At 45.3% G+C, this 18,816-nt stretch overlaps 1 protein-coding gene across 1 annotated transcript in view; it reads right to left on the minus strand.

The window, feature by feature from the left end:
* Positions 1-1,241: 1,241 nt before the first annotated feature.
* Positions 1,242-18,816, minus strand: part of ADARB2 (adenosine deaminase RNA specific B2 (inactive)) — a 318,783-nt gene continuing 301,208 nt past the window's right edge. The window contains exons 8-10 of the mRNA XM_062567674.1: positions 12,590-12,771; positions 4,805-4,983; positions 1,242-1,418 (exon numbers count right to left, since the gene is read on the minus strand). Coding sequence (XP_062423658.1) covers positions 1,242-1,418; positions 4,805-4,983; positions 12,590-12,771 — 538 coding nt within the window. The remainder of the gene's footprint in view (positions 1,419-4,804; positions 4,984-12,589; positions 12,772-18,816) is intronic.

Genomic DNA, 18,816 nt, shown 5'->3' on the forward strand with positions numbered 1-18,816 from the left:
ACAGGATCTGGCCTACGTGGTTGTTTATGACCAGAGCACTGGTCATATTGCTGACACGTTCCTTAGATGTGAAGCAGGTAAGTAGCATTATCCCCATTTGACAGACGGAGAAACTGAGGCACAAAAGAGCCGAGCATCAGATGTGCCTTCTGGTTTGGGATGTCTTAGCTGTGGTTACACAACCCACTGACTTTTCAGATGTGCTGAGCATCCTGAATTTGTATCAGCTTAATCTAAAACCATGGATCCTTGAGAGCACTGAAATATGAGACTCTGGGTCCCAGCTTCAGCCTGCCTGATTCTGCGCAGCTACCCGAAACTCCAGCGTTGGGAGTACGGCCACACCAGCCCTCATCTCCAGCCCGGCTGGAGGTTCGCACTGCTGCAGGCACTCGGACTCCAGTCACCCCACGAAGGGCTCCTGCCTCCGCAGCCACGTCCGAGGGAGGGAGGCCTGGGCAGCCCCGCGCCCGGCTGGTGGCTAAGCCTTGTCGTTACGAACTGGGCCCGGATAATTAAGGGCTGCAGCATGCAAAACTCTTAGCCAGAATTGAAGATTTGGTGGGAAGCAGTGTGCCCAAGGCATCAGAGGGGTAAGTGTAGAAACCAAGGGACTCCTGATGCCCAGAGTTGTGCTCAGATTCAGAAGTGGGAAATGGAGTTTGCAAATGCTGCGTATCTATGAGGCCCAAATTCTCCCTCACAGACTTTTGCAGATAAGAGGATGGTTTTTGCATAGAGGATAGACATCTTTTTGTGGGTGATTATGGATGCTCTGTGGCCTGCTGTCATGCCACGTGCCTGGGGTACTTGCATGTTTGCTTACTATTTTCCATTATTCAGTGATGATTCTTGCACTGACTGTGTGAGGGAAAACAAACTGTGTGTTTTTAAACAGACAGGTGGCTTGCCAGCATCTGAAATCAAGATGCTGCTTGGATTAACCGCAATACCAACCGCAACAAGCAGCAAAAAGCAGAATCTTTGCTGGGGTGGCATTATAATTTGGGCAGCTGTGTTCTTGGGAAGGGGTCATGAAAAAGCAGTTTCTTAAAGTCAAGCTCAGTGCGTTAATCAGACACATTTGTATTTATGTATTTCCAGTACAGAATTAAAAGAAAATATTCCCAGGGAAGTTGCTATTACATATTGAACTGCTTTGGTTCCCTCAGCTCACGCGTGCTGCCTAACCTTCTTGCCAGCTGATTTGATCCAGTTGTGTAGCAAAGGTGTCAAGTGATTTACACAGTTAGTAGAAACTGATCTTGCTCTGGGGGTTTCTTCACCCAGGTGCCCAGACCTGCTTTCTGAAATGCTTTAAACAGCTGCTGCTTGACAGATTGGTATGTCTGAGCCACCAGCTTTGCCTCGCTGTACACTGATGGCACGTCTCCATGGCTTGGTATTCGTGTGCTCAGCTGCAGAACAAAAATCAGGGAAGGGGAAAAAATAAAATAATAATAAAAAAATCAACCAGTAAGCCAAGAGAAACAGGAGGCTTCAGTAGCCGCATAATCTTCCTGTCTACATTTCATAAGCAACAAACAAATGATCACTGTGCTTTGTGTGTTTGCTTTAGGTTTAACGACAAAAAAACCCAGCAAAGCAATGAATGCCGGTGACATTGTTTCAGGTTTGCAAATTGTGGAAGGAATGCAAAGAGGAAGGAGGTAAACAGCCTTGCCTTGAAGTGCGCAGAAGCAGGAGTGAGGGTCAACGGCACATCACTGTGTACTTTACAAAGGCAAAAATCCACTTTTCAGTTAAGATGTTTTTTAGGAAAAAAAATAGGGAAAATTATTTCTGGGAATCTTAATCGAATGTGTTAAATTTAGTCAGAGAAGCAGGGCAGCTCAGTGTTTCAGACGGTCGGAGTAAATACTAAGAGACAAAAGGGAGAGGGTCTCCTCCCCTTCTCCCTCCCAAATCTGTTATCATTGGAAATGCTGCGAAACCTGCACTGGATCGGGCAGAGCTCAAGTGTCAGGATCCAGGCGGGCTCCCGGGGAAGGGAACACGGCTGGCGCAATGAAGCAGAGTGCTCTAAAGGGAAACCTGAAACGCTTGCCAGGAGCTGTCTTGGGAGACAAAGACACAGGTCTGTAGGCCAGTAATCACCTGGAGCACGCATACACAAGGAAGCACCTTTTGTTTTGTAGAAGGGCTAAATAAATGACCTTCTCTGACCTGCCAAGGTCTTAACACAGTCCAACCAGCAGCGAGTCTTTGACATTATATGAAAGAAATCAATGTCTGGAAAATGCCTTATAGCAAGCAGACAGGTGAAAGTCCAACTTACAAGCCAGGGAAATAGCACCCTATAGGAAGAGAACACCCTCAAAACACAGCCTTTGTGAGTAAACAACACTATTTTCCTCTTTTCTAAAAAGGAAAGACACTGAAAGACAGATTACAGAGAAGCGGCTAACGTGCAACCTGAAATGAGCTGGTCTTGTTCACCTGGAGCTGCCTGGGCACACACCACGGATTTGCTCTCATCAGGGATGTATGAGCCTTAGCCAGAAATGGGAGGGAGACATTGCCAGCCCAGGTGTAGGTGGTCAGCAGCTAACATGTCCAGTGGCTGCTTCCCTCCAGCTGCCTGCTTGCTCCCCAGGGATGGAGACCCTTCCCAAAACATCTGGCAATTCATCCTGTAGTCTCTCCTGGTGGCATTACCAGAAACTTTGTCTTTTCAAAGGCAAAACATCCTGTGCAGCAGCATGATTACCCCATTGTGCACTGCCTTAGCTCCCGTCTGCAGTGTGAGCCAGGTGCAATTAGGTTCTCCTTACCCTAGTCTCTGTACTTCCTAGTAGGGTCTGCCCAGGTGCCTGTTACGACCATGAGGTCATGATGATTTGTTCCCATCAGGATCCCTTCAGTCTGGGTCCCAGCAAGAGTGATTCTCACCTCCCTTCCAGTGCCAGCTGCCATACAACAAACAGCGACCGGGACCTGTGCTACTGGACTGTGACAGACACCAAGACATGAAGCCTAGGCTAGTCACTTCTGCTCCTGTTAGGGTCCCCATCAGGCTGAATCATGTACTTGACAGGGATGAATGAACCTTTCTTCCCTGGGTCTCTATCAGAGCAGAAGCACCCCTTGGGACCCTCTCTGATCTTGCATTGCTGCGGTTCCTCAGGCCAACTTGTCCTAAAAGCAGTTGCCTCATCCTCACACCTTCCCCTCCCCATCGGTCCTTTACCTTCACGAACAACTTTGCCAGTGGAAGTGGCTGCTGGCATTCCTGACATCACTCTGCCTTGTTCTTTTTCACTTATTTCCCCAAAGGGAAAAGGATTTTGGTACTAAATAAAAACTTTGCTTCTTGTTCTCCTCCTCTCCCATCCTACACACACTGGGAGACAATTCTTAACAAGTCTCATTATAGCAAAATAATATTATAGCAGTGAAAGTAGGCAGGCTGGAGAGGTACTTCACATGTTCCCTGCTGCTTCTTGTGGAAGTGGTGGAGTCTGTCTTGCCACCTCGTTATCTGCATCCTTCTCTCCCTTAGCACTTCCTCAGAAGGTCAGACAAAAGGGAAAATGGTGACTCCAGAACTGGGAATAAGGAGAGGAAAATGCCTGAGACCATTTACCAGCTGCTAGAATGCCAAATCCCGTTAATTTAAATTGCAGCACTGAGTCAAAATTTTTAAAAATATCCTTTCCCTATCTTCTGTTTTTGGAGCCTGATTTCAGAAAACAGCCATTCTTATTGCATTAGACCCATTTCTGCTTCACACCCCCATCTCCTTGGCTCCATACTTGTTAGTTGGAGGAAGGTTTCTCATGCTTTCACCTAGCGCATGGTAGGAGGCAGCTGCCTACTGCTTCCTACTCTTGCTCTTCTTTCTTGTTTGTACCCTTTTACTTTCATTTCCTTATTCCACACCAAGTTTCTTCCTGCATATCCTACATCACTAGGCTCCACTTTGTAGTTTTTGTCCATCCATCCATCCTGTTGCTATCTCCTGTCTGGGAAGAATGAAGTTAAGAGGAGGGTATATTGACTTCCGTGCCATCTCAAATAAGGGGAGTTGATAGCCATCTTCTGTAAAGACAGCTGGGCTGGCTATCAAGGGATGTTGACTATTTTAATTAAGTACAGCCTCTGTTTTTAATGCCATTAAATAGTACTGCTGCTGAGCATTCAGTGCCTGGCAACTTACCTTGGGAGGAGTGGCTCTATCATTACATGGACTTATCAGTATTACATGACACAGCCAGGGGAGTGAGGAAGAGGAAGAGTAAGGGAAGGGGCAATCCACAGCGTCTGATTTGGTCAGCGAACCCCGGCGAGATTCGGAGCAGTTTTAAGTTAGGAATCTAAATCTCTGTATAGGCAATGAAGTGAGTTCAGTGCCTCAAAGGCAATGATGAGTACGTCCTTGCCCAAATAAACGACATTTTTTGGATACCCCCCTTAGAAACTAACAGATACTTGGGATGAGACATGTGAAAAATCCCTCACTGAGGTTATATGAACATTTACACTCTCTTGACATTTCATTGCCAGTCTGAAAACAGCCCCAGTTGTCAAGAATAGACAGAATGGCCATTTCCCCTTCAAACCTGCATGAATTTCTGCCATTAGATTTCTCTATGCTCTCATCTACGGAGCTGACCACGTGGTGCCCAATAACCTCCACCCACTCCCAGTCTTCACTGGGGGAAAGCAGGAGACCTCTGGACTTTGCACTTTCATCAAGAAATTGTCAAACAAGGCTCAGTCCCTGGGTTAGGAGTAGCCCACCTTGGGACTGGGGACTGTGTCTGCCATGGTGCCAGCCTACCTTTCCGTAAAGCTTTGCCCACCGAGCGAAAAGCATGCGCTTGCAGAGCCGCGAGGGACTCCCGCAGGTCCGCTTTCCCGTCGTGGCGTTGATCACCTCCAGGTCAGCCGTCCCCATGATCCAGTTCACACTGAAGCCAGGCGATTTTCCAGGCTGCCGAGCCTCGGCGTGACTAACCCCTGTCAGGAGAGAAGGCGACCCATGATTTCCAGCCCTCTAAACTTCCAGAGGCAGCGGAAGCATGGCAGGTCTCCGTGCACACGAAATATCTCTGGGAGGACGCACCGTCACTATGCACTGCAGATGCCGATGTCACCGTCGGTTAAGTGTTACCACTTTGAGCACCTGTCAGTGGCATAATTTAGCTATTCCTATAGGTCTTTTTCCACTTGGCAAGTAAACCTTTCGTTAGCCTAAAGAAAGCTGTTAAATTGTAATGCATGGTTTTGAAGCAGTGTTACAGTTGCTGAGTGAAATCTTTTGGAAGGGCTTTAATGTGATAACTTATCTTCAAAGCAGCAAACTGTTTTTGCCATGCATTCCTCAAGGTGAGCTTTCTCTGGCCCTGTGTATTTATCTGCTATTAACTGCTGGGGCCTTCACTGCAATGGGAAATGGGTCTTAGGTGCTGTAAATGGAGGATAAGAAATTACAAAACATGCATCACCCCAGACAGATTTCGAGATCTAAGTTGATAGAGAACTTGCACATATCACAGGCTTAAGCAGAAAACTCCTGCTCCCCACCTTGAGTCTGCCTGCCAGCTTCCTACCCTGAACGGATACATTAACCTCTTAAAGAGCTAGTAAGTGTCCTGAAGGCAGTGTTTCAGAGATGGATAGGATGGAGCGGGATGCATCTTACTTCATTTTAGACAGCTACAGTGATGATGTTCTCAGTCACCTGGGGTTCCCTTCATGTCATTCACTTGGCCACTTTCGGATGTCTGAATCTTGCCCTGGAGTCCACAGCCTACAAAGTCCAGATCTCCCTTCACTTTGAAGGGAGGTCAGAACTGCAAGGACAGATGTGAATGTGTACCCAAGTGAGAGCCATGATCAGTAAATTCCTGTCCTTTCTTAACTACAACTATTTAAGAGAGTTCCCCTTTCCTTCCTTCCTCTTGTGTCTGGAACCAGGGAAAGATGAGTCTTTGCAAGGAAATAAGAGGAATAAAGAAAGTGGCTGGTTTGTTTTCCAGCACACGATGAATACTGGAGTGAGCATTAGTGCTTTTGGGAGCAGAGAATGAACATTTGGAAAACCAACCTGGAAAAGATGAGATAACCTGAAGCAGTCTGAATATTGCATAAAATGTGGGCATCCGATAACACGTCTGGACCCAGATGTTGATTCTCTCTCTACTAATTTGCAATGCACGCCACTAGCCCCACAAACCTGGACAAAACCAGCCATCCTGGTGAGCTGGCTGCTGGGGACTACCCTACTGGGCAGGAGATGCCTGACAGAGCCAGCCAGTTGCAGAGCAGAGGCCAGGACTGACTCTGTTTCCAAATGGCAGCCCAGGCTGACTATTAGCCCGTCCTGCCGTGAGTCTCTGGCTAGAGCCGAGCTCTGGAAAACATCTCATCATTTTCACAGCTTGATGGCAAACTGCTTTTATTGTTACTTGGCAGACTGCAACAGAGAAAGGTCCTTTTCCACTGAAGGGTTTCAAAGAACTTTTGCAGAGGGAGAGAAGTACTGATTCGAGCTGTTTGCAGAGGACAAGATTAAAGAAGGGAGATTAAAGCCAGTACTTTCCCACCTGTGTTCAAGGATCTAATTTTCAGAACAGATGTACACCATGAGCTTTGGCTGTTTTCAGTGGGAACTGGAGGAGGTTGGCGCTGATGGAAAACACAGCATCCGTGGCCACTTTTGGACATGACAAACTTGGCCAGTTGCTCAGTGAGCCAGGCGAGATCGTGGGAAAGGTGAAGGGCTGTGCAACACACTGCCTTCAAGAGAAGACGGCATTGCAGGGATGTGCAGGAGCACGGGAATTAATATGGGAGAAGGATGCCTCTTTCTGCTCCCAACGCCTCCCAGCATGGTCCGCTCCGTACTGAGAGGCAGCAGCGAGAACCATGAGGAAATGGGACTTAACACCCACAGAGAGAGAAAAGTGGCCATTAAAGGGAAAAAAATAGTGTGATGTTGCAATCACTTTGTAGTTTTGGCAAAGCTTGCACCAGAGAAGAGGTCTAGATCACTGCAAGTGAACTCGCTACATTGTATAGGGGAGAGTTACCCTTAAGTCATAACCTCACCTAGGATTTGTAAACACTTTCATGTCATATTAACACCTCTTTCAGTTCTTGTTTTCTGAGATAACAGATCAGTCTGTATCTAAAACTCCAGCTCACCTAGGCAACAGAATAGGAACTGAAAGCTCGAAAAACAGATAGCTCTGTGGTGCTATTCAGATACCTCTATATCGAACAAGATGCAAACAGATCAGAATCTGCTGTTTGACACTATGCACCAATCTCTGTCAAGATAGCACCCCAAAGCTTAAAGGGCTCAGTGCTAAAAAATACAGTAAACACTCAGATAATTCCTGCCTTGCAAAGATGCCACAGGTCATTAAATCAATAAAAATTCTGCAAACTCACTGACCAGGGGAAAAGAAGAAGTAGGAATTGAGCTGACAGGCCCTTTACGCATGCAGGTGACCATTAGCTGTTCCAGGGGAAAGGCACTGCCGCGCACCACGCGATCCTCGTGGCAGCGAGCAGCTCTCATTTCTGTGCACGCCGCAGCGGGGCTGGGCGGAGGGGTGGCCGGGGCAAGGCAAGGGCAGGTCCGCGCGGCCCGTGGGCCCCCCACGCCTGCCGTCAGAGCGGCCGTGCTTGCGTCGCGCTCTCCCCTGGGACGACGGGCTGCGCTGAGTGCGGGACAGAAGTCCTGCAGGGTTATTTAATTAATAAATGATAGTCTGCTGCTACCGGTGATTCAGTCCGGGAACCAGGAGAGAGTGCCCTCTCCTCCCCCATGGCGTGCAAGAGATGCAGCAGAAGGGAGAGAAACTGGAGATTTGATTTGGAAACCAGAAAGACCTCTCTGCTGGCTTTTTCCAGAGAGAAGCCCTCTCTCTCGCAGGAGTATCACAGTAGCATTCAGAGAGGGGCAAGCGAGAGAAACGGCACCCGTTCACGAGCCCTGGAGCCCTTCCAAGGGGCATGGTGATCGCCTTCCCCAGTCCCGTGGGCCAGCCCCCTCCCTGAGGTGGACACTTACGGAGGACGTCCACAAGACCTGCGAACTTGCCCCCAGTGTCTGTGCAGGTTAGGCTTTCACACTTTCTTTTCTCAGCTAGCATTTATAAATATACATATTTACATAAGTAGAAGGTATTTTCACATCATTTTCTGAACTCAAGGGCAGAAGCTTAAAAGAACACACTGTGAGACTCATGGCAATCAAATGGGAAGGCAAGCCTAGATATGTTCTTTGGTTATGATGGCTTTTGATTCTTTTTAATCTATTTTCTTTTTTTCATATTTTTCTGTTGAAGCAGAGATGTTCTGACTTTATTTGAAAGGTAACTCCCACATAATCAAGATCATTTTCTCTTCTTTATGTAAAAACCTGTCTCCATTTTTCCTCTTCTCCTAGCAAAACCTCCTGCGTCTTTAGGATACCCTTCAGAATAGCCTTGGTGCGAAGAGGAAAGGAAATAAAAATAGCACAGGGCTTTTCTCTCTTCTAAAAGACCCACCCAAGAGTAATCCCAGTGAAAGAATGGATGTCCATCTGTCTGCGACTGGTGTGAGTGGAAAATCTCGCTGATGATCTTTCTGCGGGGCTGAGGAGTCACCTCAGGATCTCTCATCCCATGCTGCGACCCTTCTCTCCGGTGAAATGTTTGCACTGCATTGACGAGGTAACAAAATCCTTGTGTCGGAAGGACACCTCCAATTTAAAATCCCTCGCTCGCTTGATCCCTGGCAGGAATCTGGAAAGTGGGATTGTCTGGTCGAGACTGCTGTGGTTTGCGCTGTAACAAATTCTGTACGGCTTTTGCTGGGTGCTCATTTCGCTGTCCACTGAACGTGTTGTCGGCAGTTTTCCAGGTAAGAAAAAAGCAGTGCAAACCTCAGCAATATAAGTTCTAGCCGGGGCTGCCGGCTTGGCTCCCTCGGACGTGTGGGGGAGAGAAGGTTACAAATAATGGCTTGAGAGGTGAGAACGGCTGTAGACGGAGGGAGGCAGATTCCTCCCATTGCTTCTCCTTGTTCGAAGAAAACCCACAAACAGAACGGAAAGCAAGGAGGAAGTTTTCTAAATAAAAGTCTCAGAGAAGGAAGAAGCCAGCTGTGAAACAAGCAGATATTTAAACTGACACCAGGACCCCTCTGATGAAATCCTAACTTCATTGAAATCTCTGACGTTGACTTGTGGACACAGATACATGCTTGGGGCCAGATTTGAGCCTGGCTCCTGTGCAGTGCCAGCACAGCAATAACTGCACTGTGGTTATATCCCTTATTAGATCTCTTACTGCGTTTTCAGTTCAAGTGGGTTTCCCTGTACGCTGTGGAGAGACAGTGAAAGTGGCTGTGATTTTGGCCTTACGTACGCTGGTGAAGTAGGTAGTCATATGATGCTATAGGGCAGGTAGCAACCACACAGGATGCCATCAAATGCCCCAGTAGGAGACCTGGAGGCCTCTGGTAAGCAGAGGAGCATTGCCAAAATAACAGCCAGGTTTGGGGAATGGAGAGATTTTCCTGGCCAGCTGTGGGTCCCTTCCTCCTTCCCATGACGAGTGTGTGGGACAAAGGGGAGGAGGACGACTTCTGTGAGCAGTGCAGGAGGCAGAGGCGGAGGAGTTTGGCGTGCAGAGTGTCCCGGATGCTTGCACTACACAGACTTTTCTCTGTGGTTGGCTGCACTGAAGAGTTAAAAATGGAGATAAGCTTTTCAAAAAAGGATAAACCTTTTGACCTATTCACCTTGTAAAACACACATGCACCATATGTGCTAAACCACACAGAACCTGAGAATTTCCCCAGTAGCTAAACTATCAGTAGACAAACTAATTTTGTTGCAAGGACAATTAAAAAAAAGTAAAGAAAAAGAGTATGAAATAGATAAAAAACAGCACTCTCTCAACTTAGGAACCTAAAGGACTCTGTGAACGGTAACGGTGTGCTCCACTGAGGCATCCTCGGCTCTCATCTTTGTATCCCTGACATCGTATTGTCTCAGCGAGTCCTCTTGAAAAACTATCAGAGTATGAGAATCAAGTAAGGGTCTGATCCTGTGCAGGCTGAATGTCCTTAACACTCACAATCCTCGTGAGGCACTGAAGGCTTTCAACACTGTGGGACTTTGCTGGGATGCGGCCGGATGGCTGCTGCCTGGCTGGGGGGTTAAGGAAACAGGGGTTGGAGGTATGGCTAAGAAAGGTCCAAAGACCTGGAGCAGGGAGAGAGGCTGGAATCGAAAAGTGTAAGAGTAGCCTAAAAGGTATCTGAAAACCCATGAGCTGCTTCCTGGAAGACTGGTGGGACCATGCTGTGCTTGTAGTACCATGTAGTACCACGACTGTGCAGTGCAGCTAGTGAAACCCAGCGAGTAGAAGCTTCCCCTGCCTATGCTCGTGCCCAGGGACTGCAAGGGCTGCCCGTGCTATGAGGAGCAGCCTCAACAGGCAGCAGTGCCTCTCCACGGTCTGCCAAGAAGGCAGGGCCTCTGGCATAGACAGCTCGTCTCTTTTGCCTGTCTGCTCTGCACGTGATTGCTAGCAACTAGTGAAGGAGCAGGGGCTCTGAGTAAGGGTCCTGAGCCTGGGGCTAGGCTGCAAGGGGCTAGTTCTCCTGGCTGAACACATTTGTGCGTTTGCTGAGCTGGGAAGCACCGAATGGAGAAAGTTTAAGGTGGACAGGTTTGCTCTGGTGGGTGGAAAGCAGAAGGGTTTTTCAGGCTAAGCAGAAAAAAAATATAGTTACTCTGTGAAGCAGGCTGTGAGGGAGCTGTTGGACTCCAGGATACAATTCTGCCTACGACGGCCCTGACGACAGCATGGTGTCTGTGCAGTGGGGTGGGTGCACCATGACCGGTGTTAATGTCAGAACTGCTACTTGTGCACTGCTCACAGCCAGGACCCACATGGAATGGACTTGCTGGGCATTACTGCCCAGAGATAGACACATACACACGCACACACACACTGGAGATTTCTGGTATTTCTGGTCCCAGCAGCCTATTTGAAGCTACGGAGCTGCAGGTCCGGAAATCCTGAGCACACATAGAAAATCTTCATGTTTCATGTGGGACAAAATTTTTTGGCAGGAAAGGAGGATGTGCGTGAGAAAACCTGGGTGTATGGCAGATGTCTTTGAAGGGAATGGTTTGAGTAGGAAGAAGTGAGTGGAGGGAAATGGACTGCCTTATGGAGCGAGGCTGAGAAGACAGAAACATAAGAGCTGTTGAGCATAAGAGGAGCACAGTGCCAAAGGAGAAACTCTCCACCCTTTTCCTGCCTCTTATTACAACTGTCAAGTTTTTTATTTTGGAGAAGGCAGCAGTAAGAGGAGAAAAATCTCCTTTTTCTTCATATTTGTCCATCAGTCTTAATTCTTTAGCAGAAAGCTTCTGTGTGAACACTTGAACCTGGTGACGTGAATACTGAAATATTGTCTGATAAGGACTGACCAGAAGAGATAAAAGTAAAAAAAGGGCAAGATATTGTTGGGACAAAATGATGGAGTATATGAAAGACACTTGCTACCATGGCTATTGGATATTGTTTTGCATTATCCCTTTAGGGCCTTTATCTTTTCTTTGGAAGTCTTCTGGAATAATCTGGTCATTCTCTCTTGCATATAAAAGAGGAACTAAATTTAAACTCATCAGTTTCTTTATTCTACCAATTCTTTTCAGAAAATAAAAAGTCATGGGCTAATGGTTAACTTGTGTTTTGGGAACCACCACACCTTGGTTCACTTGCTGTCTCTGGCTTGTATCTTACCAGTTCACCACTGGTAACCTTTATAACCACCCAAGGCCTTAATTTTCCAGGATAATAGGGATGTATGGCCCATTTCTCTAATAGACATGTCTGGGTGCCTAAAACTCCTCATTTAATACTCTGTGTCCATTCAGGAAATCACCTAATAATGCATATTCGTTTTAGATTTCAACCAACTTCAAGGGATGCTAGCGACATGTTTAAAATTAAGCATGTGCATAAATGCTTTGGAGGAACAGACGTACACTGCTGATGTTCTTCACTAATTGACGGCCTTCAGGAAGTGCCTTTTCTCTGCAGCTGAGAAGTTCAAAGATATCAAATTCTATCATCCCTCCTGCAGTGATGGCAACCTCTAGAGCGGTTGTTGCTGGATGTTAATCTCTTAAGCTGTCCCAGGTGTTGGCTGAATGTGTATGTGGCAAAGCCCTCAGTGCCAACTGAGAAGAAACGATGTGCTGGAGACAAACAGACACCTGAACCTTGGCACTCCGTTAACAGTGCTATGGCTGCTGCTCTCTAAGTCAGGAGTCCTACCAATTTCTTCCCAATAATATTCCCTCAAACTTCTCTGGCAACGAAGGAGTTCCCCCATTTAGAGGCCAACATTGGCTGCCACCTCTTGTGGGGAGTCGTGTAGATTTTTATTACTAAAGGAGAATGGAAGATAGAAACATGCAGTTTAGAGGTAGATACTGAACTTGATGTAAACAAGTACTAAGAATCTAACTTTCCTGCTGGAGACCGGTGCAATCGGCGATGGGAAAGGGGATCGTTTGTCTCTCAGGCAGGTGTGTGCTTACCACTGAGAAGTAGCTGATTACGCCGATATGAAGCTGGCAGCTGACCAATGTCTTCTATCCTATGGCTCATTACCCTGGAAAGGTGACCAGTGTGACAGAGGCTTCCCACAACGACGCTGTGAAAGTATGTGGGCTCGATGAAGGAGCTGAGGAGAGCACCTTGAAGCCCAAGGATATTCCATCTAGAAAAGAAATTCAAGAGTGATAAAACGCATGAGTGCGGGAACGGCCACAAGAGAGGCTGTGCCCATCCCTGCATCAGCCGCTTGCTGCAGGATTCACTTCATCCGTCCCAGCAGAGCCTCCCTCTGGCTTTAGATTTGTTTGGGCCATTCCAGAAAAAAAAAAAAAAAAAAAAAAAAAAGGCTGTGTTAGCACTGTGGGGCATGAAGCACTGAGCTATCGGATTATTTTATTATACACCTGTAGGCCTGATTCCTATACAACGGTTTTGGATTATTATAACACCACTGACTTAAGGGACTCATTCTTTTCTTGTGCAAATAGAGGCCTCCTGTTGAGAGCTATTCTTTATAAAAGCGTTCTGATTTGATGAAAGTTCATTTAGTACAGGTCTTTAGCAGAATTTTTCATTTTTTTCTGACACCTATAGTGTGAGAGCTTTTGTTATTTTGCCTTTATTTACTATTTGTCATATAAGTTTATCTAATTTTAAAAATCTCCTGTCCTCTAGTCATAGAGGCAAAATGACATGTGACTTAGGTGATGAATAACACTGCCACAAAATTGTGAATAAATGCAGAAACCTCACAGGCTGTCATTTCCTTGCAAAAACTACCATGCAAATATGAAGACATCCATAAGAATTAAATCCTGTTCCTGAACAGAGGGAGAAAAAAAAGAAAAAGACCTACACTTTCAGGCAATTATTTGTAACAAATAATTTGACCCACTTGAAAGTGTTCAGACTGATGAATACATTTTACCTTGTTGCTGTTTCAAAGGTTTAACAGGGTGATGCTGAAAACCTTGGGGCCTTCAATCCATTAACGATTGTGAGCTGCTTATTACTGCTCTTGGATTAGTTGCCAAAACTGCTCTGCATTTTAATATCCTATGAATTTTTACATAGAGCTTGGCACAAATCTGACCACATTCCACATTCTTTAGTGATAGGTCATTGCTTAAAAAAGTGGAAAAAGAAAAAAGGAGAAGAGGTCTCGTGATGCAGTTGTCTTCCCTGGAAAACCTATCTAGCTCAGCCCATCTAACAAGAAGCTCTTCCCTGCCAAGCAAACGCTCACGTGCTCTCTTATATTTGAATAATATTTTTATATAAATCGAACACTGTCAGTCTATTTGAATAGTTTTGAGTTCAGGAGTTCAAACTGAAAACTCTCTGGAAAAATGTAATTTTGCAGAGCATATTTTGACTCGTTAAAAAACAAAACACTGGCAACATTTGGATCTCTGTGGAGGTGCCTGCTATTTAAGGCGCCAGCCAATGGTTGCCATGCTAAATAACGTGTTAAAAGCACAGGCTCCACCAGTAGCAAGCATTATGTAGCTAATTTCTTACATCATTGTTCTTTTCATTAATTAACATTTCTCAACCATTAGCGCAATTATTGCAGTGCCTCCATGCTGTATGTCTCTTTTCATGATTAATAAGGAGTCATTATATTTCCCTTTCCTGAAGCAGTCAATTAACACGGAATACTTTCCATTAATTACTGAATGTTTAAAACCAGCATGCTGTACCTGGAGAGCAATCTGCTCTAAGAACCTGTGACACCAATTGCTTTAAAAAGTTCTCTTTAAATTTTATTCCAAAAACACAAGCAATTTAGCTGGCTATATTAATTTGCCTCCGAAGCAGGGCTGTGAATGAGAAACATCTTTTAATCTCATGCAAGAAAAGGCAGCCATCTGGCTGCTGAGGATTTCAGAGTCAGACTCTCCCTGTCTCTCTCTGTAAATGCAGGTCATTAAAGTAATGTGTTCATCTACATAAAACTCAAATGGAATATAAAAGGTAATATTTATATACAAACAATTTAGTCCCACAATTTAAACAGTCATTGGTTTTATGAAACATTTACTTTAGTTGATCAGATTTGCATAACTTCATTTGGGGAAAAAAAGTGTGGTCATTCCTACAAATAATATCACTTTTAAAGGAAAGAACTAGCTGCCTCTTTGCATAAATATCTTATCAGAATGCAAAATTAATAATTCAAGCTTAAGAAATAGAGAAGAGTTTAGCAAACAGCACTATGCTTCCGATGAGCTTCTAAGCTGTGTAATAAAATTAGACAATGATATCTTTGTCCAGACAGAAACTTGTAAGATCTCACTGTTGTTTTCAATATTTGACATTTCCTTAAAAAAAATGTATATTTGATTGAAAGAGAATAAAAAAAGCAGATAAACAAAACAACAACATATGTTCAACAGTACTGAAATTTTAGCAATATGCACACATAAGAAATCATCTGAGCTTTATTTACAAAAATAGGGGATTGTGTTCAGATCATAAATTATGAAGTAATAATGATTATTTAAGTCTCTTGCAAGAAACCTGCTTCTCCTTTAACGATATTTCTCTGTCTTAGTCTGAGCCCGTTCTTCTGAGTGTAAAAAGGGATTCTGAGGTCAATGGAGTTAGATTATTGGAAATCACAAATGGGGGAAATTCCTACTGTCTTACCCAGTCTGCTTCTGCTCTGCAGATAGGGACTGCTGTGGGGGGCTGCCACATTCATTATTTCGCATAAACAATAGATTTAATTGACAAATATTTGGGGGAAGGTCTTTTTTCCTGTCTACTTTTCATTCCTTGACACATGCACATGGATAACGCACTTGGCTGTAACCACCAGCTCAGCCCTTTGATAATTAAGCACCGATGGGATTATTTAGGAGCGGATGATAGGGAATGATTCGTCTCGGAGCAACAGCAAAACTGTCTGTGAGCGTGTTCGTTTCCGAGAGCTCTTTCTCTGTCGCCTAATTTAGGTGCATGGAAGTAGCCGTGTTCCCATCTGTAAAAAAAGTGCTCGCTCCAAATGTAGCTTTTCAAAATACAATTATTATTCAGAGCAAATGTAGTGTTACATTTTGGGCCCTCAATATATCAAAGTGACCTTTCTCACTATGAAGAAATATGCTGGATCATTCTGGATTTTTCCTAATTGTGCAAGATTTTAAGGGCTGTTTTCAAGGGCAAGCATCTCTCTAATAACTTATATGCCATGCACTTCTTAATAACCCTTCCAATAAAGAGAAGATCAACCCACTGCTCCCTTAGTCACAGGTCTTTTCAAAAAAATCTAAATCTTCTTCAGCCAGCAGGATCAACAAACCCCAAAGTCTCCCCTCCTTCTGTAAATACAGCAGCTTTTGGTGCTTTAAATGGAAGGAAAGAATACCCTTCATTTTGTTCAAACAGCAGATATTACTGCACTATTTACAAAGACAAAATCTCTCGTCTGGTTTTCAATATAGATAATCCTTAGATAAACACGTTTTTGCCTGTTTGTCAATCACGGAAATGCCAGCGACGCGTGGGAAGGCGTCCTGGAGCCGGCAGCCCGCCCTTAACCAGAAGACCTGCTTTCGCCGGCCCGGACGGGCCGGGGGCTCCCGCGCCCCCTCGCAGCCGGCACCCCCGGGAGAGGCGAGCGCGGAGGGGGAAATCGCCGCGCTGCCGGCTCGCCCTGGGGGCCGAGTTCCCGCCCGAATCCCACCGAAACGCAGGCGATAAAAACGCCGAGCGTGCAGTGAAAGGGGCTCCGGGGCAAACTGGGGCGAACTGGGAGGCAGCCTCGCTCCTCGGGGGGCCGGCCCGAAGCCGGGCACGTTATTCGCACGCTATTTGCAGGGGCTGAGAGCACGCAGTGTTATTCAAAGCAAAGCCCCCAAATCCCTCCGAAACTGAGATATGGAGGAATTTGCACTGGTGCTTTCAAAACGTTTTGGAGAACTGCGTCCACGCGGCACTGAAGCTCGGTGGGACGGAGGCGTCTCTTACAGACCTCCAGAAACCTCGTCCGTTAAAAAATACTGCTAATGAATTTCAAAGCTTATTTTGTTAAGGCTTTCTATAAAAGATGCACTTTTTATCATTATTAACAGCTTTACGTCTTATTGCTTAGCGTGTCGTTAACCTCCCGTATCTGAGCTTCTATTAATTCCTCCTGTGCTTCACACAGTATAAATTGTTATTCCTGGTGGCCCGTGCTCAACAGAACACCTGTGGTGTTCCTATTTATATGACTATTTAGCTATTATCGGTTTGGAAACTGGAACTAGTGCATTAGTTTCTGATCTGTATTTTAGCAGTAGGTGGTTTATATATGTTTTCTGGAATATACCTTGTAGTGGAAGATTGAAATTGAAAATCTCAGTCACACAGAAAGGGGTTAAGAGAGGGAATTACAGATCATGTGCACAAATCATTCCTAATTGAAGATCTAGCTGTGTTAATTGATTTTCATTTACATTAATAGGCAGCCTTTGAAGTAGCTTTTCTTAAGAGTTACCTTGCCAGGCTCAGTCTCCTGTTAACAGCAGCTCTGGCTGACAGGCTAACACTAAAATAGATCTAAGAAAGCCAATTTCTATCACTGACTTTTAGTCTTTCATTTATGCTACATTTAAATATAGCTTAATGTGCCCAAATGATCTTGTAAAGTGCTATTTCAGATTCTTACTGCTAAATCCTGAAGCAGTGCTTTAAGACCAAGTTACTTGTAACATTCTGAATATACTTGCGATACAGATTCGTTCGTATTTTCTAGCTTACGGGCCCAAACCCCACAAACCTAAGCCCTGAGACAGGAATAGACTGCTGCTGCTGTGATGTACAGCTTGGAGGTCCTTTGTTCCTGTCGTTTTACAGGTGAGGTATAATTTAGATGTTCTAAGTCTTATTTAGCCTCTGGGCTTAATGGCACTGTTTTTGTGGAGTACAAGGAAGTGGCTGACCATTAACCTGGTGGCAAAAAAAAAATACAAAAAAAAAAAAAAAACCCAGTCTTTTAAAGGTGACCTTTTGAGAAGCTGTAAGAGAAAACAAATTTAAGACCAGAGTGAACAAAATACACACTGAAGTCAGGCTTGTATTTGCTGTACAAAGACGGTGTCTGTGAGGGCTGTTCCTCCCAGATCCTGGTAAACGCGTTCCTCAAGCCCGCACCCCGCGAGGGCAGCTGCAGATGCCTGCGCCTGAAGGAGGACAGCGGAACACGCCTCAGGCATTTACAAGTACGTCTACATGCTTTAGTTTGTGTAGCTGCAAGTTTGAAGCACAGGAAGGTGGCAGCTCTCCCAAATAATTATGTCCAGTGGCTATGTAGAGAGTACAAATATGCTCTGCCACAGCTTAAGCTCTCCAGTCCCCGTGTTTAGGTGTAGCAAGGAGGAGGCTCCTGGAGAAGAGTAGCGCGTTGCAGAACTTGGTCTCCAATGAGACACACAAATAAAAACTAGTTTTTAAAAATTAACCTGACAAGCAGAATGCTTTGATTGAGATACTCAAAATATTTTGCAGATGGAGGCAGTGGAGGTGCTGCAGCCGTGTATGACCTGGGAATGATGGTTTATGCTATGAGAGCGCCGTATCATGGAAACCCCCAGTGGCCTCCACCATGTGCTCCCAGCTCTATTTCACTTATCTGTCAAACGGTGCAGTAACATTCATTAAACTTTTATGTGCAACAGTTCAGGTGGAAACACCCTGCTATTATGGATTGGCTGATGCTGGGAGGACCAATTTCTCCAGTATCTCTGTGTGGAAGAAGGGAGCCTGGTCTAGTGATGAGATGTAGAAACTTGAAGAGCCTGGAGCAAGAACGAGAGGTTTTGTACAGAAAAGGAGGAGAGGTGGTACATGTTAAACCACGGCATGGTGGGACTAAAGGGCGAGCTATGTCAGAGGAAGCAGAAATGGTGCTTCCAAGAGTCAGAGGACAAAGTTTGTGGAAGGGAAGGAGCTTTATGGACTATTGGTGGACTCTGAATTTGGGCAAAAAGTCTGTCTAGAGGGATAAGGAATCTCAGTAGGGGAAATGTATTGTTCTTTAATATTTTGCCCAGTCTTTTGTATTTCTTTTGATATAGGAATAAGAAGTAGAAGCATTTGGAAATTCTTATTTTATATATGTTTCAATTTATTTATTTATATGAGGCCCACCAGTGCCTCCAGGAGATGGAGGGTCCTGCATGAGTGCACGCTGCCTCACAGCCCTTGCTGAACTGAGCAT

This window comes from Rhea pennata, chromosome 2 (genome assembly GCF_028389875.1).
Source record: "Rhea pennata isolate bPtePen1 chromosome 2, bPtePen1.pri, whole genome shotgun sequence".
NCBI classification, from domain to species: domain Eukaryota; kingdom Metazoa; phylum Chordata; class Aves; order Rheiformes; family Rheidae; genus Rhea; species Rhea pennata.